This window comes from Clarias gariepinus, chromosome 27, assembly GCF_024256425.1.
Source record: "Clarias gariepinus isolate MV-2021 ecotype Netherlands chromosome 27, CGAR_prim_01v2, whole genome shotgun sequence".
Lineage (NCBI taxonomy): Eukaryota > Metazoa > Chordata > Actinopteri > Siluriformes > Clariidae > Clarias > Clarias gariepinus.
In genome coordinates, this window is record NC_071126.1 from 8,159,860 (window position 1) to 8,181,725 (window position 21,866).

Sequence of the window (21,866 nt, forward strand, 5' to 3'; positions counted from 1 at the left end):
TTTATGCTTCATGGGGATTATAACAAGTACATTGCAATGGCACAATCAGAATCCATTGGGAGCAGAACTGACATCACGATCATGTGGACATGGCCTGCAGCACTAGTGAGTGTATACTCACCTGAGCCCATTGTTTCACATAGCTAATATGACATGACATGTCTCATTCTCCCCTCACCTCGAGACCCCCACCCCTTCTCACCCCATACAAACACACAAACAAGAATAGGGATCTGCATAGGCCGACTGCAATACTTCGGCCAGCCATATGGCAAAGCCAGCACTAGTAGGTTGGTTAAATATCCCTGCCTCCCCCACCAGCACCATCTGTCTGACTCTATCTATATCACGGTCATCAGTGAAGTGATACACGGAACAAAAACTCTTAGGCTGCATAAACTGAAACCCCTGGTTATATTCCTCAGATGTGAAAACCATAATCTCTAGGGAGCAATAACAGTATAAACTCCAGACAAAATTGTAGATATTCTTATCTAACACATACAGTACCAGTCAAAATTTTGGACACTTCTAATTCTACGTGATTTAGTTTCTACAATCTAGAACAACACTGGAGATTTTTTCAACTATAAAATGACACTGATGGGATTATGTACTTATTATGTACAGCCAATTGTTGATTTAAGATACGGGTCAACAGTTAGCTCTTCTGGGACAGTTCTTGCAAGAACAATATTGTCATTGTCAGGTGCATTTAAAAAACCCATCAATCGCCTTTACTGGTTCAAATGAAGACCATCACAAGAAAGCAAGACCAAAACTTACTTAAGTTCATTTAGAGTTATCAGCCTCGAAAATTGCAAATTAACAGCATCAACAAATTAACAGCACTTACCAGGCTGTTATGAAGGCTTTACAGTAGCAGTACATCTCAATTGTTCAAAGGAGATTATTGCAAATTTTGGATGCCTTCTGCATTCTTTTACAATGTAGAAAGAAATACCATGGAATTAGAAGTGTGTCCAAACATCTGTCCAAACAAATGAAATTTCTTTTCCTTTCTGACACTAAATACATTTCGTTCCTCAATTAATGTCAAGTTAATATTTGTACTCTAGTGGCTAGCAGATGATTAACCAGCTTTCACAGGAACTTTACACAAGAAACTTAACTTGCCTTTCAAATGAAATGACTTTTAATTAAGCTGACTTTTATTAAGCTGATTTACAGACATATTTTCGGGAACACTTAGGGTTTTCAGTTAATATACAGTAAATAAGTAAAAAAATAAGGCCCTCTGTCTTTTTTTATTTATTTTATCTTCGCCAGTTTAAGTCTTAAATAAAAAAGTCAGACCCTTTCAAACCTGCTGTAAATTCCACTGTGTATCATAAAAAGTAAAATCATGAAATAAGAGTAGCATGTAATCGCTGGAAGCTGTACAGTTGACTAGACACAGATGCTCTATTTGCAGAAATACATAAGACCCACAATGCACTGCTTCTTGTATGGTGACCCCGGTTTTCTCACCTGGCATTAATTTGGTCAAACAGATGCTGCCAACGGTCATTGACGTCTTGCAGCATGCCATGGATGTTGGTCTCTTTAGCTTCGTCGCTGGCTAATAGGAGCTGCTCCCCCAGCCGCGTGAGGTGTCTCTTATTCTCGCTGAAGATGTTAATCTCCTCCATGCAGTCCTGGCAAGATACAAACAGTGAGCTCCAGCTGCTTTACAAAAGGACTATAGGATGCTTTACTTATTAACAAATGCATCCCAAACAAAGCCTCGGTCTAGGCCTAGCAGCTGTCAAAACTCTGGCCCATCTCACAGCAGGGTCTCTAATTAAAAACCGAACATTTCAAGGTGTCTTCATTTGAATTTGGAGAGGCGAAGACACCCGTTGACCCTACTACTTTTTATTTCTACAATTAGTGAGGGTTTGTGGCTTCACCTGTTTTGTTTAGTTTGGCCTTGCTCATTTTGGTCAGCCAAGCCTTCCACTTGCTGTTGCCAATAACAACGCCTTGGAAAAACAATGGCTGCTTTCAGGTCCCTGATCTTTACTGGGCCACTGTGAACCTAGTCAAAGGACTCTACAGTAAACTATGTGCTAATGAGTGTCCGGTGTATAATGCAACACTTATAGATGATGAAAGAGGTTACATTGTGGTGAAAGGATAAAAGAGTTCCAACTACTACATGAATGTTTAGTGTTGACCCTATAAGGAGTGTTTGCTTGACCTAATTTATTCTGTCTAAATAAATGATAGTGAGGAAATGAATAAAAAATATGTTTGCTAAACTAAAATTACTTTTATTGTCAGCATGTATAAGGCAACTTGTGTAACAAGAAAGGCGCCAATATATAAGTAAAACGCATTATTATTATTATGATGATCAGAAAAAGTACATTATTTTGGTACATATTGTTATTATACTATAACAATTAAATATTAGATTTACAGTACAATCTAAGAACTATTCCAAGAAAGATGCTTAATTATTGCTTAATTATGCTCCTTAGCAATCCTTACATAAACATAACATTACACAAAACAACCCATACATTTACGTATATAATACCTCTATGAAAACCTAAACTCAAAAAGTTTAAAGGGCCCTGCCTTTGGATGCGCCAAACTCATCTCCATACTGTACTATTATCTTTATAAACAACATGACAACATGTACATGTTCCAACCTGAGTGCTTTGTGTTACCTTTTTCAGTTTCTCAACCATCTCCTCGATGCTGAAGTAATCACTGCTGTGCATAACCTTTCTCTCCATCTGACCTAACCACTCGCAAAGCTCCTTGTGTTTGTCGTTGAATATGGTCCATGCGTTCAGTCGATCAGCAATCTCTTGTTTACGCTTGGACACCTTTACACAGAGACAAATTTAGCGTAATACATAAAAATGTTCACCAAACTTTTACTAGGTAATATTCTTACTTGTTACTAACATTCTGTTGTTGTGGATGGTCCGACTTACAGTAGATAGCGTAAAGATTTGCATTTCCAACACAGTTTATCACCCCTACTTTAAGGGGAAAAACATGAGATCTATAGATTTTCCTTATAAACACTACCCTATGCTCATCCCAGGTCTTACACAACATGCCTTTATATATATATATATATATATATATAATGTTATGTGTAAAGGCATTGTATGCCATTGCCAAAACCCACATACAAAACCAATCACGAAAGCGTTTTTAGCAATAAAACACATCCAATAATGTTGGCCACTTTGAAGTGTTGTTCTGAATTGCCGCTGAACCGTCCGTGTTGTGTTTCACAGCTAACTGGCTTCTAACACAAGGCTAAATTCCAAATCCCTCTCTAACCGCTGAACAAGGGCATTATTTGGTGTGTGGATCTTTCCAGTTAACACTATTTGAGATTGAACCCCAGAACAGTTAGTTATTTATTAATAAGAAACCTAAAATTGTCAGTATTAGTTAACGTTACCTGCACATTATTTTATGAAGTGTAACGCACAGCATATTCCATAGCGTCGTTTCATTTGCAGCAGAAGCACTGAATGAGTGACTCCACCAAATCCAGGAGGAATCACATACTTGTATACCATCTTAGGTAATCATATTATAATAACAAACTTCTAAAAATTAATATCCTTATTTCCTTCTTCATTCATTCTGTTTTAAATAAGTCCACCAGGTCCACCACAACATATTGCATGAAAGGTTCTTTTGTCTTTTAAGGTTCTTTTAACCTTTTAACCATCAGGAAATCCGGTGGGTAATCATCAGGTAATCAGCTAAATTAGATAAGTCTACTGAATTTGCAGAAATGTTAGAATCAATATTTTTGGCTCCAAAAAAAAAATTTTTTTTTTGCTTCTGACGCACACTGTTGTGACTGACGTCATGGTAGTCACATGTCTGCAAAAGGTCTATAGTGGTTTTATTGTATAACTTGTGTACAATAAACTCTCAGGTGGCACTCAGATGATGATAGATTTCAGTTTGTCTAGTTCCTTATGTCATTAAGTGAAGTTTCTTCCTGCCGCTGTCATCTCTGTTTTGCTCATATTAGGGATGTAAATCAATATCAGTATTTCTATAAAGCTTCTTTGGGACTATTGTCCAAAACAAAAAAAGTAGTGTTTGTTGCAAAGAAAGAAACTCTGTCATGTTAGGGCTTCATGTGTCTAATCTGCCCTAAAACAAAAAAAAAACACTGTACCTTCTTTTAGATTCAAAAAAATTCTTTGTCTCCTCAAAAAGCTCAAGTGTGTCCTCTCAAGGGGATGAACAAAAGAACCTAACCCAATCAAAGATTTCAAAATGTTTCTGCATGAGTGCAAACCCTTTATTTATGAGGAGCTTTTAACAGAAAAACGCACGCCATGAATTAAAGTTAAAGCCAATGTAGCTCCAACAGCTACAAGCATGGCCTGGCAGTAAGAACTCCTTTATTATTTTCTGCAAGCTCCATAGCACAGTAGGGGACATTAACGGTTCAGTTCCCTCAGGCCCAATCCCTTTCAAATATCGCAGAGTCTAAAGTGCATCCTTTCCTCAGAGTTCCATTAACTTCACACCTGGAAATTTGAAATGAAGTAAAACGGCGAAATCATTGTCAATAACTTTATTTATAAGCAGAGTGCAACTAAGAGAAATTTACCAGGTTAATTTTTAATAACTGGTTGCTTAGTGAAGGGATTCTCCTGCTAAGTATTCAAGCTCATTTTACACCCGCCATTTGTATCATTTTGGCTTTTAATGCAATTTCATTAACTGGGTCTACACGATTTAACATAGCGAATAACTACTCCCCAGAGGCAGAGATCTATTGTGATTGCCACTGGCCCAGGAGGATGTGAGTTCTCCACTCAACCACACAAAAGATCTAGCTCTAAAAGCCTGAACATTGTCCTGCTTAACCATCTGCTATTCAAATCCAATGACTGGGTCCACCTGCAACCTGTTCTCTCTCTTTCTCTCTCTCTCTCTCTCTCACACACACACACACACACACACACACACATAAACACCAATGCATTTCTGAGTTTTCCATTTATCTACACATCTAATCTCTGCCTAATAAGCTACATAACTGTTAAGCCTACTTCTCAAGCCATAAGTTTAAAGTTTGTAAAACTTCAAACTATAGTTGTGTAACTACAACTTTTTGGAGCCTTTGAGAAATTTAACTTTACAGCTCAGAATAACAGCCAGTGCTATATTGAACCTTAACATTAAGCTCGATTAACATTAACAGCAAACTCCAAGAGAAAAGTCATGCAAGTGTGTGAATAGGGGCGAATATTTAAAAAAGTAGAAGATTCAAATGCCACTCAGGGAGTTTGGAGACAGACATTAAGGCTCACATAGTAATACAGAATATTAGTTTCATATTCAGGAAGGTAGATGTGTATGTCTCCAGATATATGATATTATAAACACTTTTTTACCTGTTTTTTTTTACTTGTGATAAAGGAACAGATGTGAAATATAAAAAATAATTGTTTGTCCGAAACCTTGCCAACTTTACTATCAACACATTAATCAACACTTTATTATTCCAATATAACTTTTATAATTTTATATGTTGAATATAATGTTATATAGATCTGTTCAAGACTTTCCCTCTCTTTTTTCCTGTGTGGGCTGTGCATTTCCCCCTTTATTTCTAAAGGCCCTCATGGTGAGTGTATTGTGTGCTGGAACACCAGTCCTCTGCCCCACCACCTCCTCTCTTTCTTACTCACCTTCAGGCAAAGTTCTTCCCACTGACTGTGCAGTTCCTCCACCTGTCCCTGGAGAAGCACTGTGTCGGTGGGCAGCACGTACTGTGAGATATCCGCCTTCATGCTCACCAGGTTCCTCAGTCCTCCAGCCCACAGCTCCAAAGATTTCTCGTCCTCCTGTATTAACACAGCAGCCGACACTGAGCTGAATCCCTGCCCCTGCTGCACGCTAAGCCTTGTCCTCTCTCTCTCTGTCACTCTGTCACTAGCGTTTGGGATTAAGGCCTGCAAGTTGTAAGGGGGGAGGAAAGTAGGCGGAAAGGGGGGAATGGGGTGAGTGGAGAAGTGGAGAACGAGGGGGCAGGAGCGGAGGGAGGGCTGTTTAAAGATGTATAATAGCCCAGTCAGGGAGGTGATTGTTTCCTCTTGGAGCTACAGCTGATTATTTGGGGAGTCGCAAGAAAGTTTCTTTTGAGTAACATACTGACAAAACTACTCTTCTAATCACTCATTCTTATTAGACAAGATTAGACAACTTCAAAACTACGTGATTCCATCAACTTAAGTGGCCTCTCAATGGCCAAAGCACGTGCTAACGGTTGCTAGGAAACCTCACCACAATCTATGAAATGTGCGAGCAAAAATGCAAATGTAGTATCTTTACTGTTGATGAGCATGCTTTTTTCCTGCAAGTGCAATTCTGCACGAGTCAAGCATGTGAACACCAATGCAGGGTCTGAAATCAAGTACCTCGAAAAGCTTCTCCTGAAGCTCTGTGTTGTCTAGCGGTGGCTGCTTTAGTCTGACAGCAATCTCTCTCAGATGAAGTGCACTGTCCGTGAGTCCGTCCTCACAGCAACTCCAATTCTAGACCAAAGCAGAAAAAAAATTTATGGATGTTTTATGGAAGGAACGGGGGACTTTTTAGACCCTTGTGACTTCTCCTACTAAATGCAATCAGTCAAAACACTCTGGTTTGGTACTGGAAGTTTACTTGCATTATTGCATACCCAATTACACTATTTAGATCAGGAAATACAATCACCTTTTATAACAGACTTATCTGATTACATGTGCCTCATTAATATCAGAGTCCCCCTTGGTTCCGCTTTGTAAAGTCAAGTGAGGTGATCAATCCAGCTAACCATTGTCCCAAACAAAAGAACCATTCAGAGTTGGTTATGCGTGAAAGTGGCTGTAGAACCAGGAGGCATTTTTGACAAATTCACACCAAGAGACACCAAAGATGGAGTATGAATATAGCATATTTACAATTGGAAATGAGATAAGAGTCCAGTGGGAAAGCTAAGCAAGACTCAGGCAGGATTACTATAATCTTATTAAAAGCTCCAGGAAATCCAAAATGCTGACATTCCCCTTACAATTATTCATGCTTTGAATAGCTACATGTGAATCTAATCAGCCCGGTCTAATGGAGGTAGTGGTGTATATTTACACCTTATGGAAATCATTTTCACACTTCCAACAGTGAGAGAAACTACTCTAGAAATCAGCATGCAATAGGGCGTAAAGCTGCCCCACACACATCTACAGTACCATCCTGCAGAACTGCTTTCCAAACTTTAACCTTAGTACCAATTCCATTACAGCTGTGGTTTTCAGGGCCAACTAATAAGGCCTTCATGAAGACAACTGGCATAAATCTAGATAAGCCATATTACTGAAAAAGATGTCAGGTTAATAAACATAATTTTATCACATGACTGTGAAAATGTTAGATAAGGTTTTTATAAATATTTATTGAAATGTCCATGCAAATGCCACATTGCTTTCTATGTGCCAGACTTTCTTATATTTCCTACACTGTCTTGATGAATAGCTCTCAGGGTTCCTGAAGGACTTTTTTGGCTCTCATTTTTAGTTCAGTCCCTGCATCTGACCAGGTTCAGAAAAATGTTTTTGTACAGTATGTTGAGCCCCACAGTGACCTAAGAATTATTCAAGCATTAAAAGAAAGTTTTAACTTCTAACAGGTGCAGATGAGGACTGATGATCTGGTGATGCTGAATGCTGAGTGGTTAGAACAGACGAGAGGGGAAATGAGGTTGGTGCTGAGGTTGTTACAAAAACAATAAATTTAAACTGTATCTTTATGCAATTTGCAGACTGTCGCAGTTAAACATTTGTTCACATTTCCTTAACTGAACTGAATTAAATAAAAATAAATTAGTTTTTGCACAGTACTGTAAGTGCAGTCTTTTTTGATAGTCTTAATAATGGTGAGATCACATAATAAAAATGTACAATATTTTACAGAAATACATGTTTATCATAATGTAAGATTTTATTTAGCATAATTAAGCTAATTTCATTAAACTAAAAGGTATGCATGTGTACACATACAGTATAAATAATTGTAATTACAATGTGGGACTGCAGTAGTGAGTTTAGCGTTTTTAGAATTTAGTGCACAGGGAGTTTATGAGGTGGACAAAATCCCTGTTATGTTTTGATATGTGGTGGATATTTCTGTTGTCATTCTTAACCTATAGATGAACATTTGCCTTTGTGACTACACAATCTTATATAATAGAAATTTTAAGATGAAAACTGCAGTATATGAAGTTTTGTTTGCATACCTGAATGACAGTTTCAGAGAGAGCCTTTCTCTTCACAACCAGACTATTCCTTTGTTCCCACGCATCCTGCAAAGCCCCAAATTCAGTCTTGAGCTCATCCTGTGTCTGTACATCTGCCAGGGGTAAGATCTGCTGGTACACCTGCACAGTCTGGGCGTAGAGTTCTTCATGACTGCTCAGCTTCTCCTGAGCCCGCTGAGGGGAACAAAGTCGAATTTACTTGAATAATTTTATTTAATAATTCTGATGGAAAGTTTCTTACATTTTCTAAACACAGGGAACATAATTATTTCTACATGCATTAATTACAGAACTACTATTCTTCTTTACAGAATGATGGGCATTTTTACATCAGCACCATTTCATTTTCGATTGAGAAATTTATTAGAGCAACAGATCAAATGTGATGGTGTAGAACATATATTTGTAAATAAACAAAAATGAAACATATAAAGTTAAGATGAAAAACTAGTAATATAAACCCTGTGAACCTGTTGCACCACTTTAATATAGCCATTCATTCGTGACATAATCTCTGAAAAGTCAAAAAATGCAGTCTTACCTCACAGTCCTGAACGGATTGGTGCAGCTGCTGAAAACTGCAAGGTACCAATCCAGAAGGTGATAGAAAATGTTCCAAGTCCTTTAGGAGTCTCCATAGCCTTTTCAGGCCTGTCCTATATAGCCTCCATTGTTCGGTTTGCTGCTCGAGGCACCTGCTACGCTCCTGAACCCTCTGCAGTGTTGTCTGCCATCGCTCCTTTAATTGGGTTAACCTCAGAATCATGTCTTTCCTGCATATCACAGAAACCAAGAAGAGTTCTTTAGGAAACACTTTTAATGATGATAATATTTTGAAAAAAAGGTTAACGTTATGTTTTTGTAACTGTGAAAAACAATTTATTTCTTAATTACGTTAAAATTCAGAGATACGTGAACAGCTAAACAGAACTTGACCCACAGATTTCTGATGAACAGACCCCAGCTGGCAAGCTCAGTTATAAGGTAAAGTATATAATATAGAGATATAGTAAGTCAAAACTCTCTATAACCTTATGGTAAAGTTCATTTGCATTAAAAGTAACTGATCTAACTAGATGGTGCAGTGATTATACATTATGATTAGATAAAACTTTCCATCAGCGTTCATAGTACTATAAAACACCTACATATGCAATTAAAGAAACAGACATAAACCTGGATGAGCAACTATCGTGCCTTTTTCCAGTAGGTGTCAGCTTTCCTATATAGATTTTTTTTTGCATAATATGATATTTTGTTATGTCATTTCATGGGCTAGCTTGATTTAGACCACAAGCCAAAAAAAAAAAAAATTAGCTCAGTATACTTCTAAAGAAACAGATAAGAACAATTATGCAAAACTATAAAACATAACAGGGTTTGCTGTTATAGAAAAATAACCAACGCCATGGTGGTGTTATACTGCCTCAAAGTTGACTATTGTCCTACAAAAGCACATTACAGTGAAACCTCTGACTGCGATCCATTTTCACTCTCTGTATCAGCCTGCTCTTTTCGTCTCTGTGTGTGCGCGTTATTGAACACCATGCCTCGCACACACACACACAAACACACACACACAAACACACACAAAAACCCTTCCTATTTTGTCCTTCATAGACACACACAGACACACACACACTCTTTCTCTCTGCTCTACACAGAAACACTGCTCTGTTGTGATTCTTTTCAAAGGGAAAATGCAGGTTCATTTGTTTTTATTTTTACTTTACAGCAGTGATTCCGTTAGTGTGTCGCTCAATCGAGTGTCATTAGAGAGATTTCTTGTTTATTTTTCAGATAAAACAGTGTTTCCGTTGTGTGCGCGTGTGTGTTTGAACAGAGTGGAGTTGGGGTAACTGTTTAAGCTGAGAAGGGGGAGAGGGAAGGGGCTCCTTACTTTAGCTTCACACACGCACACACATACATACACAATGCCTGCGCGCACAAATGGAAACACTTATCTGTTGGGATTTATTTTTACTTTTTTTTAAAAGGTAAAGTGCAGGTTAATTTGTTTTATTTATTTATTTATTATTATTTTTTTTTTTATAAATTTAGTCCTGTCCAATTCTTTTTTCCCCGATTTTCTCCCCAATCTAGTCGTGGCCAATTACTCCCCGTCACTAGGGGGCTCCCACACACATCGAGGCTACTACAATCACTCAGTCGGGAGGACGAAAGCTATCCCGTGTTTCCTCCGAACCACGTGACGCGAGCCGACCGCATCTTTTCGAACTGCTCGCTCACGCACCGTTAGGGGCGGAGTAACACACTCGGAGGAAAGCGCTAGCCGCTCCTTCCGTGTGCGTGAGCTCACAGACGCCCCTGATTGGCTGTAGCGCCGTGACTAATGTGGGAACACAAGTACCTCTCATCCCTTCCCCCTGAGAGAGCTCGGCCAATCAGCTCTCTCTGTGCCTCCGGCTGTGAGAGGAAAACAGCATCACCCGGGGTTCGAACCAGCGCTCTCCGGATGATTGGGCGAGCGCTTTACCACTGCGCCACTCGGAGGCAGTTTGTTTTATTTTTTTACTTTATATTTTGTGTTAATTATTTTCATGTATTTATTTTTTTGGCCTGTGGAATGAATAATTTGAGTTTCCATTATTTCTTATGGGAAAATTAAATTTGGTTTACAAATGTTTTAATATATATGCCCGCTTCCAAAACGAATTATGCTCGTAATCCAAGGTTCCATCCAACTATGATAAAAGTTGTATATGTGCACATATATAGGCACATTTACATCTATCCTATGAACAATTGCTACACATTTTAAACCATATTATATTATCATATTGGCTGTGTAAGAATCTCTTACACACACTAGAACATCATATTGAATAACACTATATTACAAAAAACTATGTTACAGAACCTCTTTCTAATAAAGACATTGTCTTTATTAGTTATCTGTCATTATTAAAGAGTTTATTTCCATTCTGCTGTTTGAGGTGGGAGTAATATTTATTTCACGTTTATTTGTACCAGTCGCCTTAGAACTTCAATCCTTATTATGCGTTTGAGATAATCAACTCCAGATAAGACTGAATGTCCACTCTGATAGAGATCTCATTTTTAGAAATGAATGAGTATGAAACTGCTGTTTAGATTGAGAATCACAAATGTACAATTAATAAACTTTGTCATAATTTTAGAATTTTAATGAATTGTAATAGGTGCAGGGTTTGACGACATTAAGCATGTAGCTATAAAGTAAGTAGAGGGATTGTGTGGTGTACATTCTGTGTATCTCACCTGTCTTCTCCCTGACTTTGATTTAAAAGCTTCGATGCCTCACTGATCACGGAATCCAGAAGCTGCTGGCCAATCAGTACTTCCATTTTCAGCTTCTGCAGAAATACATTGATAGAAACCAGCTTTAAAAACTTATTTGATTTTAGCTATCAGCTATGATGACATTAATTACATTCTTGAGTTGCCAGATAAGGCAAAGCCAGACATTATCTGTCACCTCAGTGCCTAGAGGAACACTAGTAATAGATAAACATCTAACCTGGTGTACTGCAAGCTGTTCTCTCATAAAAATATCATTTCCAGAAGTGTCATTAGAGAGCCCAGATTCCAGCGTCTCCAGTAGATCTGTGCAAGCTTGGCACTTCTGCTGGAAGCTCTGATCACCCAACTGTGCGCTATACGTTTCCCTAAGAAAACACCAAAACTGTCACACACTACATCATACAAAGGCCTTTTACACTATTACAGTACTTTATCACAGAATCAGAGGTTGAAAAACACCAATAGTAAGCTCAAGATGCTTAGATTTGCAGATTCATTTGGCATTTTAATAAATAGTTTATACGTACAGTATATTGTAAACTAATAATATACACTCATCACCCACTTTATTAGAAACAACTTGACACCTGCACATTTATGCCGTTATGTAATAATACAATCATGAAGGAGTAGATCAATGCATTAGACTGTGAAGGTACAGGTCAAGAGTTTCAGTTAGTGCGCACATCATAGCTTAGAATAAATAAAAAGTAGATAATCAAAATGGTTTAAATAACAAAAAACACTGAGAGAGCAACAATTTAGTTGGAGATAATACACTGTTGATAAGAAATGCAGTAGAAAATTATCTAGATTGGTTTGATCTGCCAGAAATTATGTAATAATCACTCATTAAATTAAAATGAAAACTCTTTAAGTGTCCAGTTTCATGTGAAGATCTCTTCATTCTTGGCAGACTGGATGGTCTGGTCTTCTGCTTTTGTAGCTAATCACCTCAAAGTTGTTGGTCCTGAGATGCGTTTTTTTGCTCAGCATGATTGTGTAGAGTTATTATTTCCTTTACTATATACTTCTTGTCAGTTCAAGCCAGTAATGTTCATTCTCTTTAAAGCTCTTTCCAACAAGATGTTTATTTTCAGATTCTCCACAAACAGGAGGTTTTTGCTTTCAGAGGTCCATCAGTTTCTAAAATACTTAAACTGGCACTTTGGTACCAACAACCACATCAACCTAGTTTTTTTTCTTTTCTAATATTTTTTTGTAAACATTAACTGAAGCTCTTAAAATTTTATAACATTATACATTGTGCACTTAATAACTTTAGTGTTGGACTGCAGGTGCTTTTAGTTAATAAGCTAATGAACCAGCGTAATAATATATTTAACGATGAATACTCAAAGCATGTATGGAAGTTGCTCTGAATATGAGCATCTGCCAAATGCCTAAATGTAAATTAGGTTGTCCCACCCACCCTGTATATATTCTCATTTCTTGCCCCTTTTTTAGTTCCACAAAAGAATAGAGATTATGAATGAATGAATTGAAGACTAAACCAAACATGCAGCTAAGAAGGTGAGCTAAAGCCTCTTTTTAAAGGCCTAAAAATAACCATTAGACAATCCTATGATTTGAACATAAACTTTACCAACCACTAGCCCAGGACCTCGACTACTGGGCCACTACATCCTCCTACAGTAGATCAGTACAAACATAGAATTCTCTCACAAAAAAAATAGGTTAATATGTTTTACAGAAGTGCTACCACATGTCTGCAGCACACACCTGTGTCTGTTCATGGCCTGGATGAAGACCTGCACCCAGTTAGTGTTAAGGAGCTGCAGCTGCTCCGCCTCAGAAGCAGTAAGTGGCAACGTGAGGCTCTGCTCATTCAGAGCTCCGAGGTCAGGGGTCAGTGCACTCAAATCCAAAAGAGCCAGCTTGCAGAGCACAAGGAGAAAAAGAAAAATATACCGTCAAAGAGTAGAAGAGATTATCGTGAGAATATATTTACTAATCTGTAATCTAATACAATTGTTTTATCACTTTACATTGTCTTGCAAAAAAGATTAACAAGATTCTAGACGTGACAATTGTGCTGATCCAAATTTTTAATTCTAACATTTAATTATTAGGTTATGTAACTTTAAAGTTAAAAAACAAATTCCTAACAAATTTCTAAAGACATAAGATGATACATTTTACATCAAATTTTTTATATTATTTAACACAAACAATAAACCATCCCTATGCAAGCTTATTTTGATGTCTTAAAATACATACATTTTGCATTACAACTTTTTTTTTATACTAAATAAACCCATGTTTAATGTTCATGCTAATTCATGTGAACTTATTATAGTTACCTATTAATAATAATGGAATTAAATTATTGTAAATCCAAAAGTTGATCATCAACTGTAAATATATATAATCAGAAGAACGGTTAACGGTTAACTGGCTCACCTTTAGGTTCCCTGTGCTTGCAGTAGGGGAGGTCAGGACACTTTCTGATTTTTTGAGACACTGCATTAGGGAATCCAAATCAGTATTGATATGGATGTGATCTTCCAGCTCCTCCTACATGACAAGCAAATGTTAACATGTAAATTTAATGAGTTCATCAATTTTACAATTTTTAGATATTGTATTGACATATTTAGTATCTGCGTTACCATGGAATTGTAATAAAATCTTTCACCTGTAGTTGTTCCCGTGTCCTAACTAATGCCTGGCTCAGACACACAAGACCATGTGAGAGATGCTTGGCCTCTGATTGGATTATGGGAGCTGCCTGGGGCTCTAACTGTACCATGAGAAGCTTAGAAGCCTCTAATACATTTCCAACATCACCCTCCAGTGCTTTCAGTTTGTCCGCCATAGTCTGGTAAAGAGACGCATACATTAAATGGAAATAATGTAAAACATTCAGCAGCACAATTACATACTAGTGGTTGTGTCTATTTCATTTTAAAGTTGTTGTTGTTTACACAGAGGGCAAAAAATAAACAAACAATCAATTCAGTGATGTATCATGATTCTTTTGTGTGGGAATTCATGTATTATTAATTTATGACTCAAAAAGCGATTTTTTAATTTATATATATTTGCATTAAATTGTTCTTGTTCCTCTTTAATCCTACAGGTGTCGCACTCTAAATTATTCAAACACTGGCAGATAGAACAGCGTCCTGTTTGGCACAAGAGAATTATTTGTGAAGTTTGTTTAGAATTACAATAAAATATTTAAAATAATAATATTGAATCCAAAAATCATGATATTTATACAATTGCAACATGAATCAAATCAGCCCTTAGGTATCATATCGGGTTGTAATGTAAATGTAATATTATCTGTGTTATCACTTCATTACTTTAGCTTAGCTGTAATGTTTTCCCACTCTGAACTATTACAGAGTATCTTGTTTATCACTGCAGGGACGGTTGCCTGTTCTGTGAAGTAGAGCTGGAGAACCTGGAGATATATTTAGTCCTGCGTGTAGTGCACTGCTTTAACTCAGGACTCAATGTTCCCCCAGGTACAAAAGCAGCATGGTCCAAATGCACTACATTCCCCAAAACTACAAATTACATCCTTGATACTCATAACTCTTTAAATCTCATCACTATAAAATGTTTCATTCGAAATCTTAGAATTAATCAATAGTGCGTAAATGACATTTTTTAAACTCCCCTTTCAACCATCATGCATCCTGATGTGTATAAAAACAGCTTGTATCATATGAACTCTTGTTTTTGCTGGATGTTTTTTCCATCACGTGTCCTGGTGCGTTTGCGGTGTACATGCTCCTGAATCACTCACGCTAATGTTGTCGATCTTGTCGTGAAGCAGCTCGATGTTGTACTCCTGTTTTTTTAGGAGGCTCAAAAAACTCTCATATTGCTCCCAGTGATGGCTTAAATGCTCTGAGCAGCCGTTATATAGAAGGCTATACTCTTGCCAGAAATGCAGCTTCACCTGAGCCCTTTGCAGCTCCAAAGTGACTTCACGCACCACAGCTTCCCACCTGAAAACACAAACATACACAGACTATTTCACTTGATTTACAAATTTAAATACATTATTCAGCTTGAAGAGATAATATATTCTAGGTGAATACAAATAAAGATATGAGTAGGAGGCCGGATTTTTAAATAGTTGCATGAGTGGCTGATTTTTACTTTCATGCAGACATAAACAAGTTGCCAGATTCGACCATAATAAGTGATATGAGTGGCTGTACAAATATCAACCCCACCAGTGAGATTCCCACACCCCCTTATTTTAATATGACGTGAAGAACTGTCAGAGGCAGGATGTACAGACCATGCCTAGAGTTCTGCCATTTTTAGGTCCACTGTTTTTCAAAGCAAATCAGATTCCCCCCCTGTTGTGACGTCAATGAACAAGAGCCCCCTCCTCCGGCACAGTGCTCAGCTCAGACTAGATCTGTTCAACTCCATCCTCTTCTCAATTACAGTTACCAAATTGCCGACATGGTCATAAGATTTCTTGAAACCTTCTGCTATTTTTGACGTGACTGATGACTAGACTGGATTATGGGCATGGTACATTAATTTCTGACGACATGCACAAGCTATGCACCAAACAAATGCAGGATACCTAAGGCAGAAATTATGCATGTTTGTATGCATAGTTAAAAGCAAGTATATTTCCACTCTAAGACTTATACAAACTTACAAAAAATAAAAAAAAACTTTACGCCAATGTCTGATTTCACCCTTCTGCGGCAAGTTGAATGCACTAACTGTACAATAATAACAGAGTACAAAACAGTACTAAACTTTGCATTACACCCCTAGATTACACACCATGTTTATACAGTAAATCTCCATACAAAAATAGCCCACACAGAATCTATTACACAATGTACTATATACTGTACAGCTCCATTGCAAGGGATCAGGTTCAGGGATTCAGTCTATTATCAATCCCTTCATCCAAAAGCAACAGCACAATGTGCAATCATATTAGTGTGCAAAATCACCCTGAATCGTATTTGTATTATGAAAGTATTAGTTAATAGCTTTTGAGACGTAATACGAACAAAGGTGCACAATGTTCTCTGTGTGAGTCAGCACTGGCAGATTTACTGTTTCCTGGAACCAGCATCCCACATTAGATCCATAAATCAACACAGCAAGAAACTCTTTGCAGAGTGAAAGTGGCTCAGTAAATGAGATGGAAATGAACAAACATTTTGTTTTTCAATATGCTTGCTACACTACATTCTTTTGGACATGTGCTTGTCAGAAATATCAGCAACAATGATGTATGGAGATACTTAACAATATAAATGAAAATGCACCTGTTTCATCCACATGTTTCATCCACATACTGGCAAGATGAAAAATCTTTTTACTGAAGTGTACAGATCTCTATATATCTGAAATGGGCATTGGCGGCTCAGTGGTAGGTTTCTCGCTTACCATGCGGCCCGGGTTCAATTCCCACCCGCTGCCCAAACCCCAGTCACTGGATTCAGTGCGGGTCCCAAGTCCATTACAAATTATAAACAAGTCCAGATTAAATGGCACGGTTGCGTAAAACTAGTGCCAAGTGGTGCACAGATCTGATGGTACGCTGTGGCGACCCCCTGGTGGGAGCAGTCGAAAGGCTTCAAACAGATCTTAATCCGTGATACCATTTTCCTTTCTATTTCACCAATCAATGATTTCGTGTGCATCCTATAAGCTTATCCCGGTGACTAGTGCATATGAATACATAATTTTAACAGTGAAGCTTTAAATGTGGCATCATTTTTATACAATGCAAAACACTGTTGAGTACTGGCTGTCAAAAAAAATCTCACAGACATGGCAACAGGTGCATTTCCAAAAGATCCTCATGACGAGTCATTCAATTGTATCATTTCTTCATTGTCCATGGCTTTAATAAGTTAAATGCAGTACAACAGCTGTCAATTGGTCAATGTGAAAGTAGAATTAGCTTACTGACCGTGCTTTTCCGTGATCCAACTCACTGGACAGAATTACAGCAGCACCAGGGTGTATTTTGTCTTTTAAGTCTGAATAAAGACTGCTCAAACTTGTCCAAGTCTGTTCTGATCTTTCTACTTCCAACTTCAGCTCCTGTGGACAAGAAACGGCTTTTTATCACAGAATATTTAAAAATGTATTTGGAGGTAATAGGCAATTTAATTGTAACAGTCCAATCTAAGAACAGCGCAATAAGCAATCAAACATTATTTAAATGCACTCATAGATTTATTTAATTTATTCTTTCTTAAAATAAAAGGCAATACCATTTTGGTGATGAGGTTTAGTCACTCACTAGGTATACTTGGTTCTTACCTGAAGCTGCTCTACATGTTCTTTGCTTTGTTGAAGTGACAATGTTGGGATCTTGCTGGTCTCCAGCTTATAGGCCATGCTGACAGTCTCCTGCGCTGCATCCCTCAATGCTCCTTCCAGCTGTGTCCACTGCTCCTTCAGCCTGACCAGAACAGTCTGGACAGCACTCATCTGCAGCAGGCGAGATCATGTGATATGATAGCATTAAAATATATAACTCCTTCAGCATTCCACAAGACACTTATAACCCAACCTATGAAATACGACAAACATCCTGTAAAAAGGCAAGTTTTCTGTTGCAGAGTTTTCTTTATATTTCCCTTTAAAAGATGTCTTAATTGACACCACATTAAGATGCACACACAAGTTTAAATTACAGGAGTAATGTTTCTGAGGTATTGCTAAATTGGATGGCTGTTACCCAACATTTCCCTCTTATTTCTCAAATGCAAAACAAGATGTACCTAATTTTATGCCTTTGGTCTTTTGTTCACTACAAACTATTTACATGACACCACTTTACTATCTACACGTATACGCAAATGCCAAATGCCTAAACGTAAATGAAATACTTTTTATGGCGTTTTGTGATGCATTGGTTTTTCTGTGAGATCAGTCCATACAGTCCGGCCTGGACTGGGCGCCCATGATCCTGTCACCAGTTTAGTAGTATTTGATTGATAATCAATGTTATTCAATTTACCTGACAATGGTTTTAATATTATGGCTGATCAGTGTAGATTATAACACAATTATCTAAGTGGATAAACAATTGGCAAGGCCAATTAAACCTCAGAGAAATACAAAACAATACAAAAGTTAAAAAAACAAACACATTTTTAGCACAGGCAGCTCTCAATCTGTAAATAAGGTAGCATCTGTAATTGAATTATAATTCTTACATTCGAATAATGACTCCCTATTGGCGTTTCGGAAAAGCATTTGAGGTAGGTGTGCTCTTTGAATGGACGGACCATCCCTTTCTACCCTATCGGTTAAAGAAACTCTATCTTACTGTATCTTGGGCCTCTGTGAGCTCATGTACAGGTATGTGGAAGAAACCGCTTCCCTCTGAGTTTGTTTCTCTGCCCTGAGATGCAGTTAAACAAACTGTAACTTGTCTGCCTATACTTTTTTCAAAGAAAACGTGTGTATAGCAATCACCCTCCCAGTTCTCTTTGTGACGTAAAATATACACATACCTGGTGCATGAGAGTCTGGCATTGCTCACTGGTGCTTTCCACCTGCGAGGAGAACGTCTGATCACCTGGGTGCTGTCCATCCTTCTGCCCCAACATGTGAACAGTTCTCAACTGCACCAGCTCAGTGGATTTTTGCTTGAACTTTTCCTCCTCCTCCTGTAAACAAAGAATGAAGTTGCTCAATGTGCAATTAAATGAACAACGAATGCCCAAGAAAGTCATTTTCTCAATGCTCTCAGCTGAAATAAAGACCTCGGAATCCTTTAACGCTTGTTGTATCTGTGTCCAGCCAGCTGGTCTCTCATTCACTCTGATCTTCTTTTCCTGCTCCGAGATCCAGCTGCGGAGTTGCTGCAGATGACCTTCTCTCTGTGCACAGTCCTGCTTTTTGTTCTCAATTTCTCGAATCTGGAGACAAAAAGCATGGCACTGTGCTAAGAACTATATTAGGAGTAACTGATGGCAACCTTATTGCAGTTTCAGGATAAAACCTCTGCTCTTACCTTGATGTCAATCTTCCTCTGCAGAAGCATCCATTCGTGATTGAGGGCCCCCAATTGCTCAGCAAGGATCAAACGCTCATTACGAATAGCTGGAATGTTCACAAATCTGGTCTCTTCTACAGAGTGGTTGAGGAAGTCTATACATGGCTGCCGGCTTGCCACTTCTGCTTTACATTCCTGAGGAATACCAGCAGTGGTTCTCACAGTGCAATAATGACATTGCACGCTGCATTTACTAAGCTTAAATAACTGCTGTTGCTTACAAACAAGATGTTTGGATTAATGGCATTGAACTAATAAGACGATAAATATTCTGAATAAAGCAATACCTTAAGTTTCTGTAGAAGCATTGTGAGCTCATTAGAGTTTACGACGTGAAGTTCTCTGGAGCTCTCCTCCTCCAGTCTGCTCTTAATTTGCTCCATCCAGGTGGACAGATAAGTCCTAACCCCACTCTGACCTAGACCAGCCAGCAGCTAGCATGGGATCAGAGCATGACGGTACAATTCAGAAACAGAGGGTAGAATGAACTATACAAATACTTAACGTAAGAAAATATATGTTATAAGTGAAATTTTACACAGTAATACCCATAAAAATTATTAGTCATACTTTATTTGATACCTTTATTACAAATAAATAAGCATAGCATATATATATTAGAAATAGTGCTGCACCATTGTCTTTACACTGAAAAAAAAGGAACAAATATTATTTTTTAGTATGCTTTGACTGTTACTGTATTTTTATCCATAATTTACAATCTAATTTTATACTAACATCACATCCATGACACTTCTTGTATTTTAATGATACTGAATACTCCTTGCTAAAATTCCTTGATTCCATAAGAGTAATAAGGTATTAAGAAAAATGTCTGCCATCTTACATTTTGTGCTGAAAGGTATAAAATAGTTATGTACTGTATATATGAACACATTAAAAGAAGTGCAAAGTGTGTGCTGATAGTGTTAGGTGTTAAAGGCACAGAAAAGCGAAGGTTGGTTTGGCCGAAATTTGGGCCATATCTGAAATCAACCAGGGAACTGCTTCCAAGTTTGGACAACACAAAAGCTTAAATGCATTTAAGCTCGGTCCTAACCGCTACATGGTGATCTCATAGGCCTGTTTGGTTTGCATTTTTAAGGCAGATTCAAGATTAATCAGCAATACATAAATAAAATTCTGTAACTGACTATCAGTCTGTGTAGGGATCATTAATATAGGGGTAATAGGATCAGTATTTATTTGAATTCATTGTCAATTCTATCTGCTGCATTGTGCACAAGTCTAGTAAGCAGGCTGACACACTCGTGACAATGAATTGTTGGGACTGTCACTAGAATAGTGCAATACTTTTGTAAAGTTCTTATTTATTTATTTATTCATTTGGCAATTATGGCAAATGTGCAAACAGTTTTAATGTCAAACATGCATTATAAAGATATTTATGTTCTATATTTATTGATAGAATTGTGTCTTTGTGCTTGAATCAATTTTAACAAAAAAAAGAGACTTTAAGATGTCGATGTTAATTATGTTACCCACTTGCACACTGGTACTACATCATACAGCAATATGCCTCATCAATCATCATTTCTACAACAAAAATGTCAAACTGCATTTACTTCAGTAGTAGACAGACTTGAGTCAATCTACCTGCTGCAGTGTGTGCTGGACAGAGGGCACAGCGTCATTGAGCTCTGTCCAGTCTTGCTCTAGTTGAACCAAATGTTGGCGCAGTTCAGGAGCCTCAGTGTCTGTCAGTTGCAGGACCTGTGTGCCTGCTCTCACTGCAGTGGCCTTCTGTACAGACCTGCTATCCAGCTCCTTAAAGAAGTTCTACGACACACAGCATATAGTTAAACCTCAGGGAAGGAAGCATCTGTTTCCACTTACACTGTAAGTAGAATGATAATCACCATAATATTTGCCAGGAGAATTTCTGAATCCTGTGGATCAGGACCACTGAGATTGTTCCATAGTTTGACGTTTGCAAGTGCAGAAGCAATCCATACTTCCAGCTCGGCAGAATTGGACTGAAACCTGTCAAACACATTTTGTTCGAAAAATGTAAGTAAACAAGAATCATAATGATACAGCATCATGATAACCAATGATTCTAAATCTGAGCTCTGGAAATATTACACACAGTTTTAACTTAAACAGTTTATTTAGTTATTAATCGAGATGTGTTGGGTCAGAGAAACCACAACATTTGATGTAATCCCCAGGCTCAAGATTGAGAACCACACAACCTAG

At 37.8% G+C, this 21,866-nt stretch overlaps 1 protein-coding gene across 1 annotated transcript in view; it reads right to left on the minus strand.

Annotated features, from left to right (window-relative positions):
- Nucleotides 1-21,866, minus strand: part of LOC128515024 (nesprin-2) — a 118,797-nt gene that overhangs the window by 18,827 nt on the left and 78,104 nt on the right. Inside the window, 20 exon segments of the mRNA XM_053489005.1 lie at nucleotides 1,492-1,658; nucleotides 2,682-2,843; nucleotides 5,703-5,858; nucleotides 6,432-6,548; nucleotides 8,282-8,476; nucleotides 8,844-9,075; nucleotides 11,564-11,658; nucleotides 11,823-11,970; nucleotides 13,349-13,503; nucleotides 14,015-14,143; nucleotides 14,265-14,447; nucleotides 15,387-15,591; nucleotides 17,544-17,677; nucleotides 17,900-18,070; nucleotides 19,102-19,257; nucleotides 19,354-19,509; nucleotides 19,605-19,781; nucleotides 19,934-20,080; nucleotides 21,264-21,446; nucleotides 21,527-21,650. Of these exon segments, the coding sequence (XP_053344980.1) occupies nucleotides 1,492-1,658; nucleotides 2,682-2,843; nucleotides 5,703-5,858; nucleotides 6,432-6,548; nucleotides 8,282-8,476; nucleotides 8,844-9,075; nucleotides 11,564-11,658; nucleotides 11,823-11,970; nucleotides 13,349-13,503; nucleotides 14,015-14,143; nucleotides 14,265-14,447; nucleotides 15,387-15,591; nucleotides 17,544-17,677; nucleotides 17,900-18,070; nucleotides 19,102-19,257; nucleotides 19,354-19,509; nucleotides 19,605-19,781; nucleotides 19,934-20,080; nucleotides 21,264-21,446; nucleotides 21,527-21,650 (3,192 nt within the window).